Source organism: Pagrus pagrus, assembly GCF_965226575.1.
Source record: "Pagrus pagrus genome assembly, chromosome: 11".
NCBI classification, from domain to species: Eukaryota; Metazoa; Chordata; class Actinopteri; order Spariformes; family Sparidae; genus Pagrus; species Pagrus pagrus.
Genome location: NC_140195.1, coordinates 1,873,450 through 1,895,028, shown reverse-complemented (window position 1 = coordinate 1,895,028; position 21,579 = coordinate 1,873,450). Strand labels below are relative to the sequence as shown.

At 41.3% G+C, this 21,579-nt stretch overlaps 2 protein-coding genes and 1 long non-coding RNA gene across 3 annotated transcripts; all 3 read right to left on the bottom strand.

Moving 5' to 3' along the window:
- Positions 1-3,513: 3,513 nt before the first annotated feature.
- Positions 3,514-5,507, bottom strand: LOC311265048. Its single transcript, XR_014623530.1, has 3 exons — positions 5,368-5,507; positions 4,998-5,125; positions 3,514-3,634 (listed from the first exon to the last, which is right to left on the bottom strand). It is a non-coding gene; the product is annotated as an uncharacterized lncRNA (long non-coding RNA).
- A 1,173-nt stretch (positions 5,508-6,680) lies between these two features.
- Positions 6,681-8,657, bottom strand: LOC311264708 (polymeric immunoglobulin receptor-like; the record flags this gene model as incomplete). Its single annotated transcript, XM_084365799.1, has 4 exons — positions 8,568-8,657; positions 7,898-7,993; positions 7,376-7,717; positions 6,681-7,042 (listed from the first exon to the last, which is right to left on the bottom strand). Exons 2-4 carry the CDS (start codon positions 7,935-7,937, stop codon positions 6,681-6,683), a joined length of 744 nt encoding a protein of 247 aa, XP_084221925.1. The 5' UTR covers positions 7,938-7,993; positions 8,568-8,657.
- Positions 8,658-11,836: 3,179 nt separating this feature from the next.
- On the bottom strand, positions 11,837-20,021 carry LOC311265774 (polymeric immunoglobulin receptor-like). The gene is made up of 7 exons (XM_084367757.1): positions 19,933-20,021; positions 19,411-19,752; positions 18,887-19,210; positions 17,859-18,008; positions 13,831-13,980; positions 13,461-13,588; positions 11,837-12,032 (listed from the first exon to the last, which is right to left on the bottom strand). Exons 1-7 carry the CDS (start codon positions 19,970-19,972, stop codon positions 11,958-11,960), a joined length of 1,209 nt encoding a protein of 402 aa, XP_084223883.1. The 5' UTR covers positions 19,973-20,021; the 3' UTR covers positions 11,837-11,957.
- Positions 20,022-21,579: the final 1,558 nt, after the last annotated feature.

Genomic DNA, 21,579 nt, shown 5'->3' with positions numbered 1-21,579 from the left:
ACATCCCAGAAAATCCCCAAGTCTCAGTACACGACAGCAGAGCGAGCACACAAACACAGGAAAATCCAATGATCTCTACAGTGTGTAACACAGACAACGCCAAAACCAACAAGTAGTCAAAGGGTTTGCTGATTTTTCCTTCTCAGTGTTTGGCATCACATCATCATGTTTGATAAAACTGATGTTTCAGAGTCACAGCTGCAACTACATTAAGGATAAGTTGAGAGCCGAAATTCCCAGAGAACCCCAGTAGGTAGGAAGATGAAGGTAAAAGCCCCTTTTGGATTATGAAATAGGGAAACCCGTGTTATCGGTTAATTGTGAGTCATATGAGGAAAATGGAGAGGTGTCTAAAGGCGGGAGAAAAGGCCCCATTGGTGTAAACCGCCTTCCCAGCATCACAAGACTGATGTCGACCTATCAGAGCACATCACGCACGGCAGACACAGCGAGACGAAACAAAGACGTAAAAGACGTGAACAGACAGAGAGGGAGGCTGAATGGGGAGAAAAGACGTGTTAGTGTCTCGTATCTGCAGAGAGTTTCTTATTTTCTCTCTTTGTTGCTGCTCGGGACGCTTTACCAACCCAACATGTGGCTATTTGACGTCCTGGGAATGAGACTCAACAATCAACTATCTTTGTGGTGCGTTCAGGAACAGCTGGGACAAATCCTACTGACTCTACCTTTAACTTTAATAGTCTTTGAATTATATTAATATGACGTGAGCTTCAGTCAGCTTTGACCACAAATGTCCTTCAGAGGGAGACTTTTTACTCTGATACTCTGAGTACATGTCAGAGCCTGTACTCTATTACTTTTACTGGAGTAAAGAAGCTGAATCAGCACCAGGGCCGGTTTTTGCTATGGGCAATGTGGGCGACCGCCCCGGGCGCAATCTATGTGAGGGCGCACGAGCGCGCTAAAAAAACAAAAACAAAAAAAACCTCGCCAGTTTTCTAGACTACCGCTCATTTCCATGTCAGGTCAGTGGAGTGGCGCTGGGCGGCCACATTGTCACGTCAGCTCGCTGCTGAGAGTCACACAGGTTGTGTGTGTGTCAGAATAGGCGGGGGATAGACTGATGATCCCAGGCCACACAACACAAACCGCCTCCAACGGGCGTCTACGTGAATTTGTATACATCACGTGACATCGGTAATGATGTCGAGTCTTCGTCTTCATCATGGATCAAAGTAAAAGACCAGAGAAGCCGTCAGGTGCCCAGTTCAGAAAGAGAAGAAAAGAAGAAGAGGAGAAACGGGCAAAAGATAAAGGTATGCAGATTTCTATGAGTGACGTGAGTGACAGTAGCCTATAGGCTATTTATTAGCCTCTTGCTAATATGTTGCTACTTAGCCACAGAAGACGACTGTATTTGGTTTGTAGTTTTGCTGAACTAGCAACTATTAGAATTGATTTTTTAATGCTATACGCTATATGCTAACTTAAATAACTTCTAATGCTGCCTTCATGTGCTATGGTACAGATGGTATTTTCCACTTGTGATCTGGTATTTACCAGTGCGTTGTGTTCATGTGTTTTTGTTGTTGTACAGAGAAAATAAAGATGGTGGACACACAGATTCAGGCTTGAAGAAAGCTTAATGGTATTTTAAAAACTGACACCGAGTGTTAACGCATCATATTACAATTGTCAATGGAGCAACTCTTTATAGGCTACAAAAACTATCCACTAACGGTAGCAAAACACGTTTAGTAGTGTACATTGCTTACCATTCACGAATCTTCCGTTGCTCGCCGCCATGTTGAAAAGGTGAAAGGTTATCTCATCTCGGCAACTCGGGCATCAAAAAATTCTACGAGTTGCCCAGTGGAAAATACCACATGAGAGGGTGTTCATGTGCACTTTTCATGTCGTCTTTTGGTATTTACCATAAATACCATAGCACATGAAGGCACCATAATATACATTAGAAGGGCGAGTAGTTGAAAACGCTTTTCTGGTCCGAGTTTGATTCATGATAAATCTGTGGTATATTACTGAGATGATCAGTCGGTCTTCCTGTCGGCGTGAAGAGCAGTAGCTAATGGTGCCTTGTTGTAGGCCTAATGTTGGATGGTTGTCGTGTTAATATGCTGCTTGACTCAGCAATAAAAAGGATTTGAAATTATTTTTCTGCCTTTAATTCTTTGTAGAAGTGTCTGAAAGGCTCAAAAGCAGCCATTTGTTAAAAAAAATAAGTAAATATGTAGATATATTACTTAAATTAATAACATTTTAAAACTTTATAAAAAAATAAAAAAATCGGCCGATTAATCGGTTATCGGATTTTTTCCCCCCTAATAATCGGAATCGGCATCGGCCCCAAAAAATCCATATCGGTCGGGCCCTAAATAGGATGATGCAAAACAAAACTTGTGTGTAAAATACGAAATAGTTTACTGCAGGAATCTTTTTTTTATGCTCCATAGAGTAGCCTTTTTTTTTTTTTTTAGCTTTCTTCAGGGATTTTTCAAGCATGGTTATTAGATCCTGTGATGAAGGATTTGTGCAATTTACATTTGTGTTTATATACTGTATTTCATTTATTGATCTTGTTTTTTTTCTCTGTTCTTGCTACCTTTTTGTATTTAAGATTATATATAATAAAATAATACAAATAATGTAATATATTGTCGTGTTTTGGGTGTGGGGGGGGGGGGGGTCAAGGGATGGTTCGCCCAGGGCGTAAATCTAGCCAGGACCGCCCCTGATCAGCACTTCTACTTTTACCAAGTATCTGAACTTCTACTGGAGTACGGATACTTGTGTGTACTTTTACCACCTCTGCATATAATTAGTTACTTCCACCCTGCATTTCACTGACGAGAACGTCTGTCAAAGTGTGAAGCCTAATGTGCACCATGTTAGACTCTTCATATGACACTGTTACAGTCATATGAAAAACGTTTTTGCTGAACACCCCATTTGTTTGCACAGTGGTGTATGAAGTCAGGCAGAGGGTCTGCTATCGGTCTGCTCATGAATCATGTCAGCTTTGGTTCAGACATGTCCTCTCTTCACTGTCCTCCTGAGACTGACAGAGAAAAAGAGGAAGAGACACGAGAACGTTCGAGCATCAGAATGAAACTTAAAAAAACCCACAACTTCTTCCTAACTTCTCTGTACTTCCTTCAGGTAAATAACTTTACATTATCTCACAGACTGACATGATTTATTTAAAGTCTCATTTTATCACAGAAATACAGATGTACAGTATGTTATAGAGTTATGTTACATCCACCACTGTACTTTATATATTCTGAATGATTAATCAACAACAATAATCAGCAGATGAATCCAGAATGAAACATTTTACTACACTGAGTACTTTTACTTTTCATACTTTAAGCACATTTTTCCTGATTATTCTTACATACTTTTACTGCAGTAACATTTTAATTGCAGGACTTTTAACAGAGTATGTTTACAGTGTGGTATTAGTACTTTTATTGAAGTAACAGATCAACACATTAGTGACATGTTAGTAACAAATACAGATCCAGAATCTACAGCTAATCTGAGTGCTGTATGAGTGAGTGGTGCAGGTTTGCTCCTAATCACTGCAGGTTTTGACGGTGGAGTCTTCACATGTGGAGGCTGGAGCCAAATCCTTACAGGTGAAAGGGATCTGAAAATAAGATCAACAACTTTACCAAGGTGACAGGAAATGACATCACAGCTGTTGTACAGCAGTAGGCATTGCAACAGACCAGATAATGTGTGATAGACAAATCTTTGGGGCTAAGCTAACTAGCAGACTACCAACAGTAGAGATAACCTGCGTGACTCTGAATATTACGAGTAAACACATCATCAATGCGTAACATTATTTTGTAAGATCACAGGAACAGATCATCCACAGTGTGTGAGCCGGTCCTGAGAGCACAGCAGCCATTAAATGTAGAGTCAAGGCTCTTTTTCATGGTTCTCATTTTAAAAGGCATCTCGTTGGTACCATTGAGTCCGGTTCTGCTCTGCCTGTTAAAAGACTTGTACTTGCTCATGGGGGAAATGTAGAAAAATGAATCGAGGGATACAGTTTTACAGTTTGGAAAGTGTCATGAAATGACTTTTGGTGTGAACTGGCGTTAAACAAATAAAGATGATTGACTGATTGAAAATGAATCCGACAGGAAAATGGAAAGTTTGTATTAACCCGAGTTTCCTATGGAGAATTTAAAATGTTTAAATTAAACAATTAAAAGAAACAGCGTGAAATACAACACATGTTTATATGTTTTTACTTTCATGTATGCATTTTCAGTATTTTCAGTGCTGTGGTTACGGCTGTCTGTGTCCCTGTGCTGCTTGTTCCTGTTCCCCTCCTGTCCTCTCTTGCTCTGCACAGGTGTGCCACTTCTTGATTGCTCAATGAGGTTCACCTGGCCTGGGAGAAGTGCTTAATATCTCCTGTGCCAGCATCAGAAAGGAGTGAGGACTGCTGGTCTTGATGCCTCTCAGCCTGGGCTTTTGTTCTGTTCTGTTTTAGCTCAGCGTCTTTTCGGTTGTCCTGAATCAGTGTCTTGGTTTTTTAGTTGTCTTTATGGTCATAAATCATTTTTAAATGTCTTTTTGTGGTTGATTTGTGTCTTTGGCTGAGTCTTGTTCATACCAGAGGAACAAAACCTTTTTCAAATCTTTGTGTGTTCATTTTCCAAATAAATTGTTTTTCCTTATGAATTGAACGTCCATGCTACATTAAGACCAAATCACAACTAAAAAAAAAAAAAAATGAGGAGATTCATTTAATTTACTTGTTGTCCAGCAGAGGGCAGCATACATCCACCTGTACTAATTACAAAGACAGTGTTTCAGTTGGCAAAATCAACACCTGCTTTATTCTACTTCTGTGTAAAGTCAAGGACCAATTGTGTCAGAAACTGTTGAGCAATCCCAGATTTTCTGTTTAATCTACAGTGAAATTTTCCAATGGTTTTATAGTGCAGCGGTAGAAACTGTCAAGGACGGCGTCTGGAGTCGGACAAAATCACCTCTGTGTTTCTGCTGCTTGACCTGAAGTCCCTCCTCATCTTCCATATGTAGAGGATCAGCAGAAAAACAACCACCAGTGAAACAACCAGACCCCAGATGTAACCTGGGTGAGGGACACTGGAGCAGACTGGAGAGAGAGAGACAGGAAGTGTACACAGGGTCCACAAAGAAGGAAAATGATTGTAATTTATTTCCTTGTTGTAAGAAAATGTGTCTCATGTAGTTTGCATGATGCATAAAACCTGGTGAGTGTTACGTCATTAAACTTCCTCTCACTCTTTGCACTACTGTGAAGAAAACACCTGTATTGTAAAATTTAAGGTGAGATGGAGGTGGAGTTTGATGGTCAGCAGTCTTAATGAACCGTACCTGCAGCTGACGGCTGGTTGGTGATTTTAGGGAAAGACGTCGAGGTAGTGAAACTTCCTGAACTGAGTTTTAAACTCTGCGTTGTTGGTGTTGAGGCTGATGAGACTGATGTTGAAAAAGGTGTAGGAGTCTGGTTTGGTTTGGACAGATCTGTGGACAATGAAAAGACAATGAAATAATAAGATGCTGAATAGATACTGATGCAGAGAAATCCACCATGTATGAATGAGTGTAAATATATACAAATATAACAAAATGTAGGAATACAAGATAATCAGTCAGATGTGAAAACCAGTAAGTGTCATAATTAAAAGCATAAATCATACACAACGAACATACTGGACATGTGTTTATAATGTTTGTTAATTCAAGTTTTACTGAAAACTAATGAAGTACCTCTAACTTCATCTAAATAAAATAAAGATAAAATAAAACAATGCAAAAAGAGTTGGCGGCTTTATATCATCTAAAATTAATAAAACCACAGAGGACACTTTTGTGTATAAACCTGAAATATGTAGAGCATTTACATGAAAATAACAGTCATCCATATTATGGTATTTTTCCAACAACACTCAAAAAAAGTATTAATGTGACCTTCCACATATTGAATGTGAACATACACTGCAGATAATTGAACTGTACTGCTAGAGTTGATATTGTGGCTGAAGGTTCACGTCCACCTCTTCTAATTCCCTGTCATCTCTCTATCAGCAGGTCAAACAGGCAGTAGTTTTCTTTGTGTATTTGTGATGCTTTTAACTTTATTTTTGGTTTTAAACCAATTACTTATTGTTTTTTCTACATGCTAAATATAAACATGTTCTGGTCATATTTTAATTTCTGCTGTTGTCAGGTCATTTAAAAAAACAAGTTTGCAGAATAAAAAATGTTTTTCATGATCACTTTTTGGAGAAAAACTGTGTAAAAATCCAATCGGATTGCACTTCACTTTTCTCAGGTGATCTCCATTTCACTAATTGTGAGACTGCTAGCACCAATTGGCTGGACCTCTAATTAATTTACATTACTTCGAAGACACCTATTTGACATTAAAGAGATTTTTTTGTATTTTTTTTGTTTTTTATATTTTTTGTATGTTGACCATGATTCCATTCATAAAAGCAATAAAATGGGAAAACAATTAAGGGGTTGAATATTTTTTATAGACGCTGTACTGTGTGTAAATGCTGCATTTGTTAAGTCGGCTAAAGAAATTTAGCTTTGTATTATTGTTCCTATTTATTGGCTATAATTTGATTATCTGCCGATAACCGATAATCTGAATTTCCCATTATCAGGCCGATAATGTATCATGCATCCCTAGAAGACGATTTTAATAAACACTCACCACGAATGACGAGGACCGGGACTCTCACGGATGAATCTGGAGACAAAGCTCTGCCGTAGCCACACTTGTACCATCCTGTGTCTGACGTGTTCGCCTGTGTGATGGTCACATACAGTCCAAATGTAGATCCTTCTCTATATTCAATGCTGTGTCTGCCACTCTGAGCTCTGTTGGCATCAGTTTCAATGATCATGTCCTCTTGTGTTTCACATTTGTCCTTACACAGGAACTTCTGTTTACTCTGAACATCATTGAGGCATGCCATTGTGATATTCTCTCCTTCAGTATCTGTACGGACAAAACGAGTGTTTACATCCGGCAGTTCTGTTGAAAAGAGAAACAGTCAACAGTTACTGTCTGTGAAATGCTGCAGTCTGAAAGTTCATACAACATAAACAACTACAATTCTTCCCACAATCTGATTAAATCTTTTATTAATATAGTCCAGAACTACAAATGTCTTAAAAAGTTTAGAAATCATTGATTCCTTTTCAAAATAATGTTCCTGCTTTCCTTCACAAGGTTTTTCTTACAATCTCTTATCAGACAAACATAAATTATATATTCTATTGTTTTCATATCTAGATAAAAGAAATATTCCTACATCATTGAATTCACTAAATAAATCAGGTTTAAAGACTTTCAGCAGAAACTCACCGTTAGAAATTCTGATCTCAAAGTCCGAGTATGAGTCTGGAACCAAATCTGTGCCCAAACCACACCTGTACCGTCCTGCGTCAGACTTGGTCAGATTTGTGATTTTCACAGTCAGAACTCCTCTTCCAGAAGACTCTCCTTTGTATTCAGTGCTGAATCTGCCATTCTGAGCTCTGACATCTTCTGTTTTAACGAGAATATCTTCTGCTTTACATTCTTCTTTACAGAAGAACTTCATGTTTTTAGGGTCAGACAGGTAGCACGACATTGAACCACTTCCTCCCTCAGCTCCTGTGTAAATGTTGAGTTTTGCGCTTACGAGCCCAGTGTCTCCACACAGAGCTGTTGGAAAGATGAACACAGAACACAGATGATCATTTCTGTATCAGCTGGAGCAACAACAAAAAATGGCAGCAACTGTAAAAGACGTGTCATCAAACATTTAGCCACATTAACAAATGAAATGTCCCAAAGCAGTGTGTGGTGCTGCGTTAAAGAGACAGTCAGGTCACCAGTCCTCACCTGAGATGAAGCAGAAGAACAGAACGTGGTGGATCTTCATTCTGAGTTTGATCCTGATGGAGACAAAACCGTCTCTGTCACTTCACTCCTTCCACTCTGCCTGTGTGATCAAACAGGAAGCTGAAGTTGCTTTAGTCTCATCATTTCTGTCAAATCTGCTTCACTTATACTTTCTATTTATACTTTCGGGAGGTCCACTTGTGTTTCCTGCTCTTTATTAAATGCATCACTTCTCAGGAATAAGGAAGGAAAAAGATCTACTGATAAGTTAATATCATGTCCTGTGAAAACGCTGAGGATTAAAGAAGCTGGCCTATCAGACATGTCACCAAAAACTGAACTCAACTTTGTGAAGGTAGAAATGATAGCAGAGCTGTTGTATTGGATCGCATTGGATTATATATGTGTACCTACATTTCTATAGTGTCCTTTAGAAAGTTTAGATACTTTTAGTTGTTTAGGCTGTTAACAGTCCATTCACTAACAAGACCACGCCACATGTTAATGTTAAGGTGGTGTATTTAAATTTGAAGATTTGGGAGGATAGGAAAGAGGGGTCGGGGTTGTTGGATGAAGGAAGGGAGGTTTGAGTAGGATTGTGGATTGGCTGGACCGTCTAGGAACCGGGGAGGTTGAGACTCAGAATGGGGCTACGTCTCAATGGGCGCACTTGCCATGTGATGGCGATGTCGAAGGCTGGGCTGCCGATGATCCTGTGAGAGATTATAGTGGAGAAGGAGAAGGTCTGGGGGGAGGGTTGTAAGAACTTGAGATGAACGGGAGAGAAATGGTTAGGCTTACATATATAGATTTCGCAGGTGATTGAATCAGGGTGACGTAGGTGATCGGGTTAATGCGGCACAGGTGGTTAGGTTGACGAGACGCAGGTGGTTTGATTGGCTGGGCCTGGGTGGCGGATCAGCGAGGAGGAGTGGCGTGGTCCAGTTCCTGAACCTCAGTTATAATTACTCCATTTGTGAAGGATTTAAGAGCACAAAAAATGACAGGACCTCTCTGGTGTCAGTGTTTAGTTTGTGTGTTCGGGGCTGCTGTAGAAACATGGTGGACTGAAAGAGAAGCTGCTCCCTTTGTAAGGTGACTAAACACTAATAAAAACATACTTCTACATATACATTTTCCATATCTGTCAGTAAATCCCACCATCACATCATCATGTTTCATAAAACTGATGTTTCAGAATGACAGCTACAACTTCACGTTTTCTCTCTCTTCTCTGGTTTTGCTTCATGTCATTATTTCAGTTTTACAGACCCTGTGCCATCGCATCAATAATAGCAATGGCCTTTATGTCTTAGCTTTAGCATAATCAATGTTATTTTGTCCCCCATCAAATATTTTCTTTCTGAGTTGAACCGGCCACCCTCCGGTTTCCCCAAAGATTGAGTCACTGATGCCTCAAACAGAATGTGTAATTTTCTGAAACAGACTCCTGAAGGATCCTCTGATCAAAGTCAATGGCAATTCTCAAAAAACGGGAAAAGGCATCAGAGGTGGGAAGTAATGAAGTACAAATACTTCTTCTTGTGTGTATTTTACTTGAGTATTTATTTTTCTGACTCTTTTGACTTTCCCTCTACATCTGATCACGAATATCTGAACCTTCTCCTCCTCACAACATGCTCATTACTTTAGTTTGATGCATTTGAGGGTGTAGTGAATAATTTATTTTTCTATATTATAGACTTATTATCAAATACAGGTCACATTAAATTACATGTATATTCTTATTATATTTGCTGCAGATAAAACCACACACACACATTCCTATTATTCCTAAATAATAGGCTTAGGTATTGTGCAAAACAGGATATTAAGTAAGGCCTGGCGCCAGTTAGTAGCACTTAGAGTGACTCCGCTGGATGTTTCCTGTGTCTGTTCCAGAGATAATGTTGACAAATTACTTTGTTTATGCCAAATTAAGGATAAAGAGTTGTGAGCTGAAATTAGAACCCCAGGAGGTAGGAAGATGAAGGTAAAAGCCCCTTTTGGATTATGAAATAGGGAAACCCATGTTATCGGTTAATTGTGAGTCATATGAGGAAGATGGACTGGTGTCTAAAGGCGGGAGAAAAGGCCCCATTGGTGTAAAATGAAAAAAGAATTATGGATTATTTTTATTTGGCGTCATCGCACGCCGCCTTCATCGCAAGACTGATTTCAACCTATCGGTGCACAACTTAAAACCCACCTCATCTCCACCGACCTGTTTGAACCTTTTCAAGCAGGTATCTGTCCTCAACACAGCACAGAAACAGCCCTCCTTAAAGTCACTAACGACCTCCTCCTCTCTGCAGACTCCAGCCACCTCAGCATCCTCATCCTCCTGGACCTCACTGCAGCTTTTGACACCATCAACCACTCCATCAACAATCCTCCCTCAACATCACGTCTGCCAAAGTGTGAAGCCTAATGTGCACCATGTTAGACTCTTCATATGACACTGTTAGAGTCATATAAAAAACGTTTTTGCTGAACATATAACACCCCATTAGTTTGCACAGTGGTGTATGAAGTCAGGCAGAGGGTCTGCTATCTGTCTGCTCATGAATCACGTCAGCTTTGGTTCAGACATGTTCTCTCTTCACTGTCCTCCTGAGACTGACAGAGAAAAAGAGGAAGAGACACGAGAACGTTTGAGCATCAGAATGAAACTTAAACTCGTGAACTTCTCTGTATTTCCTTGAGGTTACTAACTTTACATTATCTCACAGACTGAAATCATGATTTATTTAAACTCTCATTTTTTCACAGAAGTACAAACGTACAGTATGTTATAGAGTTATGTTACATCCACCACTTTATTAATTAAACAATTGATGAATCAGTGAGTCAACGACTTTTCTTCAGTCTTGGATGTTCAGAAGGTTTTCCAAAAAGCAGGAGTCAAAAATCACCAGAAGTCCTCAAAGCTGAGTGCAGTGAAGCTTTTATTGCCGGCAGTAAGAGCTGAGATCAAACACAGACAATGTCCATGAACAACTGATCTGATCGAATACATTTGATGTCTTCTTTTAGGCCTAAAAACTGGGAGTGTCCTCCCATGGCCTCTTGTTCTCAACCAATCCTTACTCTTCCTCACTTCTGCTGACACGGGTATTTTTCCGATGCACCTGTCCGTGCCCTGCCGTTCCTGACACCAATAGCTTCTACTCTCTGAGTCTGGTCATTTAAAAACCAGGTACTTTCCTCAGAACACACCATCAGCTCTTAGTGACTCTGGCCTGAGCTTTTTTAAAAACAAGTTTCCCTCTGAATATATCCCATTAGCTTTGATCATTCAATAATAAAAGTGTGGTATATTTGGTTACATGATTTCATTCTTACATTTGTAGTTACATTTCACTCCAAGTTAACACAATACAGTAGTTTAATCATCAATCCGATCAATAGGTGCATGTTCAATCCACTAGTGCAGAGTAATACATGTTTTAACCATTCATTTATGATTCCTTCACATTTTGATTAGCTTCTTTAACTTCTCGGTACTTATTACCAGGTGTCATTAACCACTAACTACTTACTTATGGTTATATTACACTACATCACTCTGGTCCTTTTTCATGTAAAAACATTTCATGGCTCCAACTTCACAAATGTGACGATTTGATGCTTTTCCTTTAAACAATTGTATTCACTTTGATGTATTTGTAATAATGTTGAGGTTTAGACTGTTTGTTGGTCAAAACAAACAGTATGAAGGTGTCACTTTGGGCTCTGGCTCATTGTCACCACATTTCTCACTTTTCTGAATGATTAATCAACAACAATAATCAGCAGATTAATCCAGAATGAAACATTTTACTACACTGAGTACTTTTACTTTTCATACTTTAAGCACATTTTTCCTGATTATTCTTACATACTTTTACTGCAGTAACATTTTAATTGCAGGACTTTTAACAGAGTATATTTACAGTGTGGTATTAGTACTTTTATTGAAGTAACAGATCAACACATTAGTGACATGTTAGTAACAAATACAGATCCAGAATCTACAGATAATCTGAGTGCTGTATGAGTGAGTGGTGCAGGTTTGCTCCTAATCACTGCAGGTTTTGACGGTGGAGTCTTCACATGTGGAGGCTGGAGCCAAATCCTTACAGGTGAAAGGGATCTGAAAATAAGATCAACAACTTTACCAAGGTGACAGGAAATGACATCACAGCTGTTGTACAGCAGTAGGCATTGCAACAGACCAGATAATGTGTGATAGACAAATCTTGGGGGCCAAGCTAACTAGCAGACTACCAACAGTAGAGATAACCTGCGTGACTCTGAATATTACGAGTAAACACATCATCAATGCGTAACATTATTTTGTAAGGTCACAGGAACAGAACATCCACAGTGTGTGAGCCAGTTCGGGATGCTGTTTTGAAAATGCCCTCAGAGACCTTCTGCTATGGTTTGGTGCTGTATAAATTAAAATGACTTGACATAAACTTTGGACTGGTTGTCCGTTATGTTGCAAAGATAAAAACATCTTTATCTGGTCATATTGTATGATTCTGGGCCTAATCAGCTTCACTTTGTTATACAGTGCTGCTGCTTAATTTACACGTCTTGCACGTAGATCATCAACTGATGGGGATGATGACTTTTGGTCTTTTGGATCTGCAGGTTTTAGCCTTTTGTGAAGAGTTGAAGAGCACAGCTGCCATTAAATGTTGAGTTAAGGCTCTTTTTCATGTTTCTTATTTTAAAAGGGATCTCGTAGGTACCATTGAGTCCGGTTCTGCTCTGCCTGCAGGCAGTTATTTCTCGCCAGGTACTTGCTCATGGGGGAAATGTAGAATAATGAATCGAGGAGTATGGTCTAAACCTGCTCAGTTTGGAAAGTGTCATGAATTGACCTTTGTTGTGAATTGGCGTTAAACAAATAAAGATGATTGATTGATTGAAAATGAATCCAACAGGAAAATGGAAAGTTCACATTAACTTGAAGGCCTGGGCTTTTGTTCTGTTGTGTTTTAGCTCAGTGTCTTTTCGGTTGTCCTGAGTTAGTGTCTTGGTTTTTTAGTTCTCTTTATGTTCATAAATCATTTTTAAATGTCTTTTTGTGCTTGATTTGTGTCTTTGGCTGAGTCTTGTTCATCCCATAGGAACAAAACCTTTTTCCAAAACAATTTCCCCCCGGGGATTAATAAAGTATTCTGATTCTGATTCTGATTCTGATTTTTCAAATCTTTGTGTGTTTATTTTCCAAATAAATGGGTCTTCATTATGAATTTAACGTCCATGCTACATTAAGACCAAATCACAACTAAAAAAACAAAATGAGATTAATTTATTTTACTTGTTGTCCAGCAGAGGGCAGCATACATCCACCTGTACTAAATACAAAGACAGTGTTTCAGTTGGCAAAATCAACGCCTGCTTTATTCTACTTCTGTGTGAAGTCGAGAAGCAATTGTGTCAGAAACAGTTGAGCAACCCCAGATTTTCTGTTTAATCTACAGTGAAATTTTAATCTCTTTCCAATGGTTTTATAGTGCAGTGGTAGAAACTGTCAAGGACGGCGTCTGGAGTCGGAGAAAATCACCTCTGTGTTTCTGCTGCTTGACTTGAAGTCCCTCCTCATCTTCCATATGTAAAGGATCAGCAGAAAAACAACCACCAGTGGAAAAACCAGACCCCAGATGTAACCTGGGTGAGGGACACTGGAGCAGACTGGAGAGAGAGAGACAGGAAGTGTACACAGGGTCCACAAAGAAGGAAAATGATTGTAATTTATTTCCTTGTTGTAAGAAAATGTGTCTCATGTAGTTTGCATGATGCATAAAACCTGGTGAGTGTTACGTCATTAAACTTCCTCTCAGTCTTTGCACTACTGTGAAGAAAACACCTGTGTTGTAAAATTTAAGGTGAGATGTAGGTGGAGTTTGATGGTCAGCAGTCTTAATGAACCGTACCTGCAGCTGAAGGCTGGTTGGTGATTTTAGGGAAAGACGACGAGGTGGTGAAACTTCCTGAACTGAGTTTTAAACTCTGCGTTGTTGGTGTTGAGGCTGATGGGACTGATGTTGAAAAAGGTGGAGGAGTCTGGTTTGGTTTGGACAGATCTGTGGACAATGAAAAGACAATGAAATAATAAGATGCTGAATAGATACTGATGCAGAGAAATCCACCATGTATGAATGAGTGTAAATATATACAAATATAACAAAATGTAGGAATATAAGACAATCAGTCAGATGTGAAAACCAGTAAGTATCATAATTAAAAGCATAAATCATACACAACGAACATACTGGACATATGTTTATAATGTTTGTTAATTTATGGTTCAGCTAGTTCTGATGATTTGATTTTACTGATACGATGAAGTTTTACTGAAAATCTCTCACTTCATCTGGTTGCTACATACATCTTATGATGCAGTTTCTTGGACACATCCTCAGTGATAGTACCTGGGGTCACAGGGGGTTTCGGGTCTTTCAACTTCAGACCCCCTCACCCAGGTGACCCGACCGGGAGTAATCAGTTCCCGGCCTGTGTCCGAGAAGCTGTAGCCCACTGCTTGACCCTCCTGATCCACAGCCATCGTGAGGCTCTCTCTGCAGCCTCGGATGCTGCACTGATGGCTTTTCTTTTGCGTGCTCCGGTGATGCCCAGGAGGCTGTAGGCCTTACAGAGTGACTTTCCTGCAAAGCCCCTTCCTCCAACTTCAACGGGAAAGCACCTCGCACGCCATCCCCGTCTGCGGCACTCCTCCACCAGCTCTGCGTATTTCTCTCTCTTCCTCTCACTGGCTTCCTCCATCCTCTCCTCCCAGGGCGCCATTAGTTCCAACAAAATGACCTGCTTGGATGACTCTGAGAGCAGGACGATGTCTGGTCTGAGGCTGGTTTCCATGATGTTTTCAGGGAAACAAAGCTGTTTTCCCAGGTCCACCCTTAGCTGCCAGTCCTTCGCTGCTCCCAGAAGGCCTGTTTGGGCTTTCGGTCGGGAGGGTAGTTGTTCTCCAGCTCGCACAAAAGAAATTTCATGTCTCGATGGTTGCAAGTGCTTATTCTGGTCAATAGCTGTGTTGATGGACTCGGCAACCACCTTCAGCACCTGGTCATGGCGCCAGCGATAGCGACCATCTCCAAGTGCTTTAGGACAGCTGCTGAGGATGTGCTCCAGAGTTCCTCTTCCTTGGCACAAGGGACACGCTGGAGTATCAACCTTGCCCCAACAGAAGAGGTTCGACGGGCTGGGCAGGACATCATAGACAGACTGAATGAGGAATTTGATGCGGTAGGGTTCTGCCTTCCACAACTCAGGCCACGAGATCTTCCTATTCATGGCTTCTTCCCATCTGGTCCATGCGCCCTGTTGTCTCAATCCCACCGTCTGGCTTGCACGCTGTTCCTCGACCCCAGCCCTCACTTCGTGTTGAACCAGGTCCCGCCTTTCCTTGCTCTCAAGTTTGTTGTAGTGGGTTGTCGGAATTGTTCCCAGACCTGCATGGCCAGTTGCCACTGATCCCACAAGCTCTTTGTGATGCAGCCGTGATTCTGCCTGGTCCACGGCCTCCTGTGCCCTCCACTTTCTGCCAGTCCTCACCTCAATGCCTGTTTGAGATACTTTCAGGTCCTTGGATTCCCTGTATTGCAGGACCTCCCTTGCTCTGGTAACCATTAACTCCTCAGTAAGGCTGTTGATGGGGAGCGTCAGCTTGTTCTTGTTACCGTAGAGGGCGAAGCTGCTTGGGCCTTCAGGTAAGCCCAACCAACGGAAATTCGTATACCAGCAATGGCCACAGTATTCTAGGCAGGATGCCATGCTGGTATAACCACGCCTTGAATTTCCCCGGAAGACCTGTCTTGTTGACTGTTGTCAGCCAACTCTCCAGTTGTTCATTGGTTGCCCTGATGGAAGCGGCATCCTTTAGGGAGCAGTCAAAGGTTTTTCCGTGGCTCTTCACAGGTTTCTCTGTGACTGATGGTATGCGGGTACCTCCTAGAGAGAAGTGGAACCAGTTGATCACCTTCCCTCTCTTCAGGACCAGATTTTTCTGGCTTGAAGCGCATCCGAGCCCAGATGGTTAGTCTCTCCAAGCCCTGGAGGATCCATCTGCATCCAGGAACTGACACTGTTGTTACTGTCAGATCGTCCATGAATGCTCTGATGGGGGGCTGACGGATTCCGGACTTGGTTTTGGGGCCTCTGCATTCCGGCTCGGCAGACTTGACCAGCATGTTCATGGCCAGGGCAAAGAGTATCACTGAAACAGTGCATCCAGTGATGATCCCTTTCTCCAGTCGATGATGCTCTGATGTAACTGTGCCGGAAGTGAACCTCAGATTAAAGCTGTTATAATAATCCGTGATGAGGACTTTGATGTTGCTCTAGACGTGGTGCCTCTCCAATGCCACCTCCACTAGCTTGTGGGGTATGGAGCCATACGCATTGGCTTGGTCCAGCCATAGTACAGCCAGGTCTCCTTTCCCTTCACGGGCCTCTCTGATCAGTTGTGTTACCACTCCACTGAGTTCAAGGCACCCTGGAACCCCTGGGATCCCCCCCTTTTGCACAGAGGTGTCGATGTACTGGTTTTTTGGAGGTAGTCTGACAGCCGATGGGAAAGGATACTGAAGAATATCTCCCCCTCGACATTAAGCAGTGAGATGGTCCTAAACTGCTCGATGGTGGTTGTCTTCTCATCCTTTGGAACCCACACCCCTTCCGCGGATCTCCATTGTTGGGCAACCTCCCCCTCCTCCAGATCACCCTCAGGATCCTCCACAGACGCTGCAGGAGCTTGGGGCACCTTTTATACACCAGGTAAGGTACACCATTGGGTCCAGGTGCTGAGCTGGATCTAGCAGCCTTGATGACAGTTTGGATTTCTTTCCAACTGGGTACTTTGGTGTTAAGGACAGTGGTTGGAGTAGGTGGATTGATCAGGCCTCTGCATTCGCCTAGGTATTCCTCCCGGGCTGCATCGCTGTAGGTGTTGTGGAGATAGGAGTCTACCTCCTCCTTTGAGCATGTGAGGTGGCCGCTTCGCTCCTGGCCTAGCAGCTGTTTAGTAAACCTGAACGGGTTTGCTAGAAAGGCAACACGTCTCTTGGCTCTCTCTTTAGCCCGCCTCCTGTGCCACTCTGCTCGACGGAGGGTCAGTAGCTTCTTCCTAAGGACACCCCGTAGTTCTGCCAATCCTGGCTTCTCGTCCTCGCTTGCTCGCTTGAACTGCCTCGTCAAGAGTCGAAGTTCCTGACATAACTGTGAGATCTTTTCTGCCCTGTGGTTCTTGGAGTACTGGTTTGTGGCATCTAAATAAAATAAAGATAAAATAAAACAATGCAAAAAGAGTGGGGCAGCTTTATATCACCTAAAATTAAATTATCACCTAATGTAAATTTGATCTTATTATTAATCATAATTAATAATTATTCCTGATAATCATTAATTATTATTGATAGCCAAATTTAACCCAAAACTCCCTTTTACTGTTGCATGAAGCACCACATAATGGTGCCCCGTGTGAAGTGGGCACAACACTGGATTGTTGGGGCAGCCACCTGGGAGATAGAAACACTGGTAAGGGAAGCTCAGGCATATTTACACATGTGCCATATTCCTTCCATTTCTTAATGATAGATTTTACTGAACTCCTCTACAGTATATGTAGAGGATCAGCAGAAAAACAACCAACAGCAAAACAACCAGAGGCAAGACATAACCTGGGTGAGGGAGAGAGGGAGATAATGCGGAGAGAGAGACAGGAAGTGTACACAGGGTCCAAAAAGAAGGAAAATGATTGCAATGTATTTCCTTGTTGTAAGAAAATGTGTCTCATTTAGTTTGCATGATGCATAAAACCTGGTGAGTGTTATGTCATCAAACTTCCTCTCACTCTTTGCACTACTGTGAAGAAAACACCTGTGTTGTGAAATTTAAGGTGAGATGGAGGTGGAGTTTGATGGTCAGCGATTTTAATGAACCGTACCTGCAGCTGACGGCTGGTTGGAGGTTTTAGGAAAAGACGACAAGGTGGTGAAACTTCCTGAACTGAGGTTTAAACTCTGCGTTGTTGGTGTGGAGGCTGATGGGACTGATGTTGAAAAAGGTGGAGGAGTCTGGTTTGGTTTGGACGGATCTGTGGACAATGAAAAGACAATGAAATAATAAGATACTGAATAGATACTGATGCAGAGAAATCCACCATGTGTGAATTAGTGTAAATATATACGAATATAACAAAATGTAGGAATACAAGACAATCAGTCAGGTATGAAAACCAGTAAGTGTCATAATTAAAGGCATAAATCATACACAACGAACATACTGAACATATGGTTATAATGTTTGTTAATTTATGGTTCAGCTAATTCTGATGATTTGATTTTACTGATATGATGAAGTTTTACTGAAAACTAAGAAAGTACCTCTAACTTCATCTAAATAAGATAAAGATAAAATAAAACAATGCAAAAAGAGTGGGGCGGCTTCATATCACCTAAAATTAATAAAACCACAGAGGACACTTTTGTGTATAAACCTGAAATATGTAGAGCATTTACATGAAAATAACAGTCATCCATATTATGGTATTTTTCCAACAACACTCAAAAAAAGTATTAATGTGACCTTCCACATATTGAATGTGAACATACACTGCGGATAATTGAACTGTACTGCTAGAGTTGATATTGTGGCTGAAGGTTCACGTCCACCTCTTCTCATTCCCTGTCATCTCTCTATCAGCAGGTCAAACAGGCAGTAGTTTTCTTTGTGTATTTGTGATGCTTTTAACTTTATTTTTGGTTTTAAACCAATTACTTATTGTTTTTTCTACATGCTAAATATAAACATGTTCTGGTCATATTTTAATTTCTGCTGTTGTCAGGTCATTTAAAAACACATTTTTGCAGAATAAATAAAATGGCAAAGGAAGCAAAGATGTTTTTCATGATCACTTTTGGAGGAATGAATTATATAAAGCAACATATTCATGTGATTTTAATAAACACTCACCAGGAATGACAAGGATCGGGAATGGGTAGGATGAATCTGGAGACAAAGCTCTGCCGTAGCCACACTTATACCATCCTGTGTCCGATTTGCTTGCATTTGTGATGGTCACATACAATCCAAATATAGATCCTTCTTTATATTCAATGCTGTGTCTGCCACTCTGAGCTCTGTTGGCATCAGTTTCAATGATAATGTCCTCTTCTGTTTCACATTTGTCCTTACACAGGAACTTCTGTTTACTCTGAACTGTATCGAGGCATCCCATTGTGATATTCTCTCCTTCAGTATCTGTACGGAAAAAACGAGTGTTTCCACCCGGCAGTTCTGTTGAAAAGAGAAACAGTCAACAGTTACTGTCTGTGAAATGCTGCAGTCTGATCTCAGTATTTTTATAAATCATCAAATCCTTTTTTTAAATATATAACAATATATTCTATTGTTTTCATATCTAGATAAAAGAAATATTCCTACATCGTTGAATTCACTAAATAAATCAGGTTTAAAGACTTTCAGTAGAAACTCACCATTAGAAATTCTGATCTCAAAGTCCGAGTATGAGTCTGGAACCAAATCTGTGCCCAAACCACACCTGTACCGTCCTGCATCAGACTTGGTCAGATCTGTGATGGTCACAGTCAGAACTCCTCTTCCAGAAGACTCTACTTTATATTCAGTGCTGAATCTGCCATTCTGAGCTCTGACATCTTCTGTTTTAACGAGAATATCTTCTGCTTTACATTCTTCTTTACAGAAGAACTTCATGTTTTTAGGGTCAGACAGGTAGCACGACATTGAACCACTTCCTCCCTCAGCTCCTGTGTAAATGTTGAGTTTTGCGCTGACGAGCCCAGTGTCTCCACACAGAGCTGTTGGAAAGATGAACACAAAACACAGATGATCATTTCTGTATCAGCTGGAGCAACAACAAAAAATGGCAGCAACTGTAAAACAAGTGTCATCAAACATTTAGCCACATTAACAAATGAAATGTCCCAAAGCAGTGTGTGGTGCTGCGTTAAAGAGACAGTCAGGTCATCAGTCCTCACCTGAGATGAAGCAGAAGAACAGAACGTGGTGGATCTTCATTCTGAGTTTGATCCTGATGGAGACAAAACCATCTCTGTCACTTCACTCCTTCCACTCTGCCTGTCTGATCAAACAGGACGCTGAAGTTGCTTTAGTTTCATGATTTCTGTCAAATCTGCTTCACTTCTTATACTTTCTTAAACTTATACTCTTGGGAGGTCCACTTGTGTTTCCTGCTCTTTTTTAAATTAATCACTTCTCAGGAATAAACACACCCCAGAAAATCCCCAAGTCTCAGTATATGACTCAGCAGAGCGAGCACACAAACACAGCAAAATCCAATGATCTCTACAGTGTGTAACACAGACAACGCCAAAACCAAGAAGTAGTCAAAGGGTTTGCTGATTTTCCCTTCTCAGTGTTTGGCATCACATCATCATGTTTGATAAAACTGATGTTTCAGAGTCACAGCTGCAGCTTCATTAAGGATAAGTTGAGAGCCGAAATTCCCCTAGAACCCCAGTAGGTAGGAAGCTAAAGGTAAAAGCCCCTTTTGGATTATGAAATAGGGAAACCTGTGTTATCGGTTAGTTGTGAGTCGTACGAGGAAAATGGACAGGTGTCTAAAGGCGGGAGAAAAGGCCCCATTGGTGTAAAACGAAAAAAGAACTATTTGGCGTCATTGCACGCCGCCTTCCCAACATCACAAGACTGATTTCAACCTATCAGAGCACATCACGCACGGCAGACGCAGCGAGACGACACAAAGATGTAAAAGACGTAAGAAGACGTAAACAGACAGAAACCTGTCAATGTCTCAGCCCCTGTCTCAGTTCTCCCCTGCGTCTCCAAGGGACCTGTCCACCAACATGGCAGAAATGAAAATACCCACTCGTGCCCTGGATCCCATCCCATCCAACCAGTCCGTCGTCACAAAAATAATCAAGTCCTCCTTCAGCTCTGGTTCAGTCACTCAAACAGGCTGCTGTCACCTCCACTCTCAAAAACCTTGACGCAACCCTGACATAATGACAAATTTCCGGACCATCTCCAACCTCCATTTCTGATCAAAAATACTGAAACGCACTGTTGCCACTCAACTTAAAACCCACCTCATCTCCGACCTGTTTGAACCTTTTCAATCAGGCTTCCTTCCTCAACACAGCACAGAAACAGCCCTCCTTAAAGTCACTAACGACCTCCTCTCTGCAGACTCCAGCCACCTCAGCATCCTCATCCTCCTGGACCTCACTGCATCTTTTGACACCATCAACCACTCGATTCTTCTCTCCTTCCTTGAATCCTCCCTCAACATCACCAACACTGCCCTCTCCTGGTTAAAATCACATCTCACAAACAGACAACAGTTCATACATATCAACAACTGCACCTCCTCCACCGAACATCTGTCCCAAGGCGTCCCTCAGGGTTTGGTGCTTGGTCCACTCCTCTTCATCCTCTTCACGCTTCCCCTGTGGCAACATCATATACCATCATGGTCTCCGCTTCCACTGTTACGCTGATGACATCCAACTCTACATGTTCAAATCCATCACCACTGCCACTCACTCCACACTCACCAACTGCCTCAGTGAAATCAAATCCTGGATGCGATGTAACTTCCTCCAACTGAACTGTGACAAATCAGACATGGTCATCATCCCCAC

Excerpts from the sequence above, each read along its gene's own strand:
- LOC311265774 (XM_084367757.1), bottom strand. The coding sequence starts at position 19,972 with ATGAAGATCCACCACGTTCTGTTCTTCTGCTTCATCTCAG. Across the intron at positions 18,009-18,886 it reads CCCGATCCTTGTCATTCCTG|ATCCGTCCAAACCAAACCAG; the intron begins GTGAGTGTTTAT and ends CATTGTCCACAG. Across the intron at positions 13,589-13,830 it reads CAACCAGCCTTCAGCTGCAG|TCTGCTCCAGTGTCCCTCAC; the intron begins GTACGGTTCATT and ends CTCTCTCTCCAG.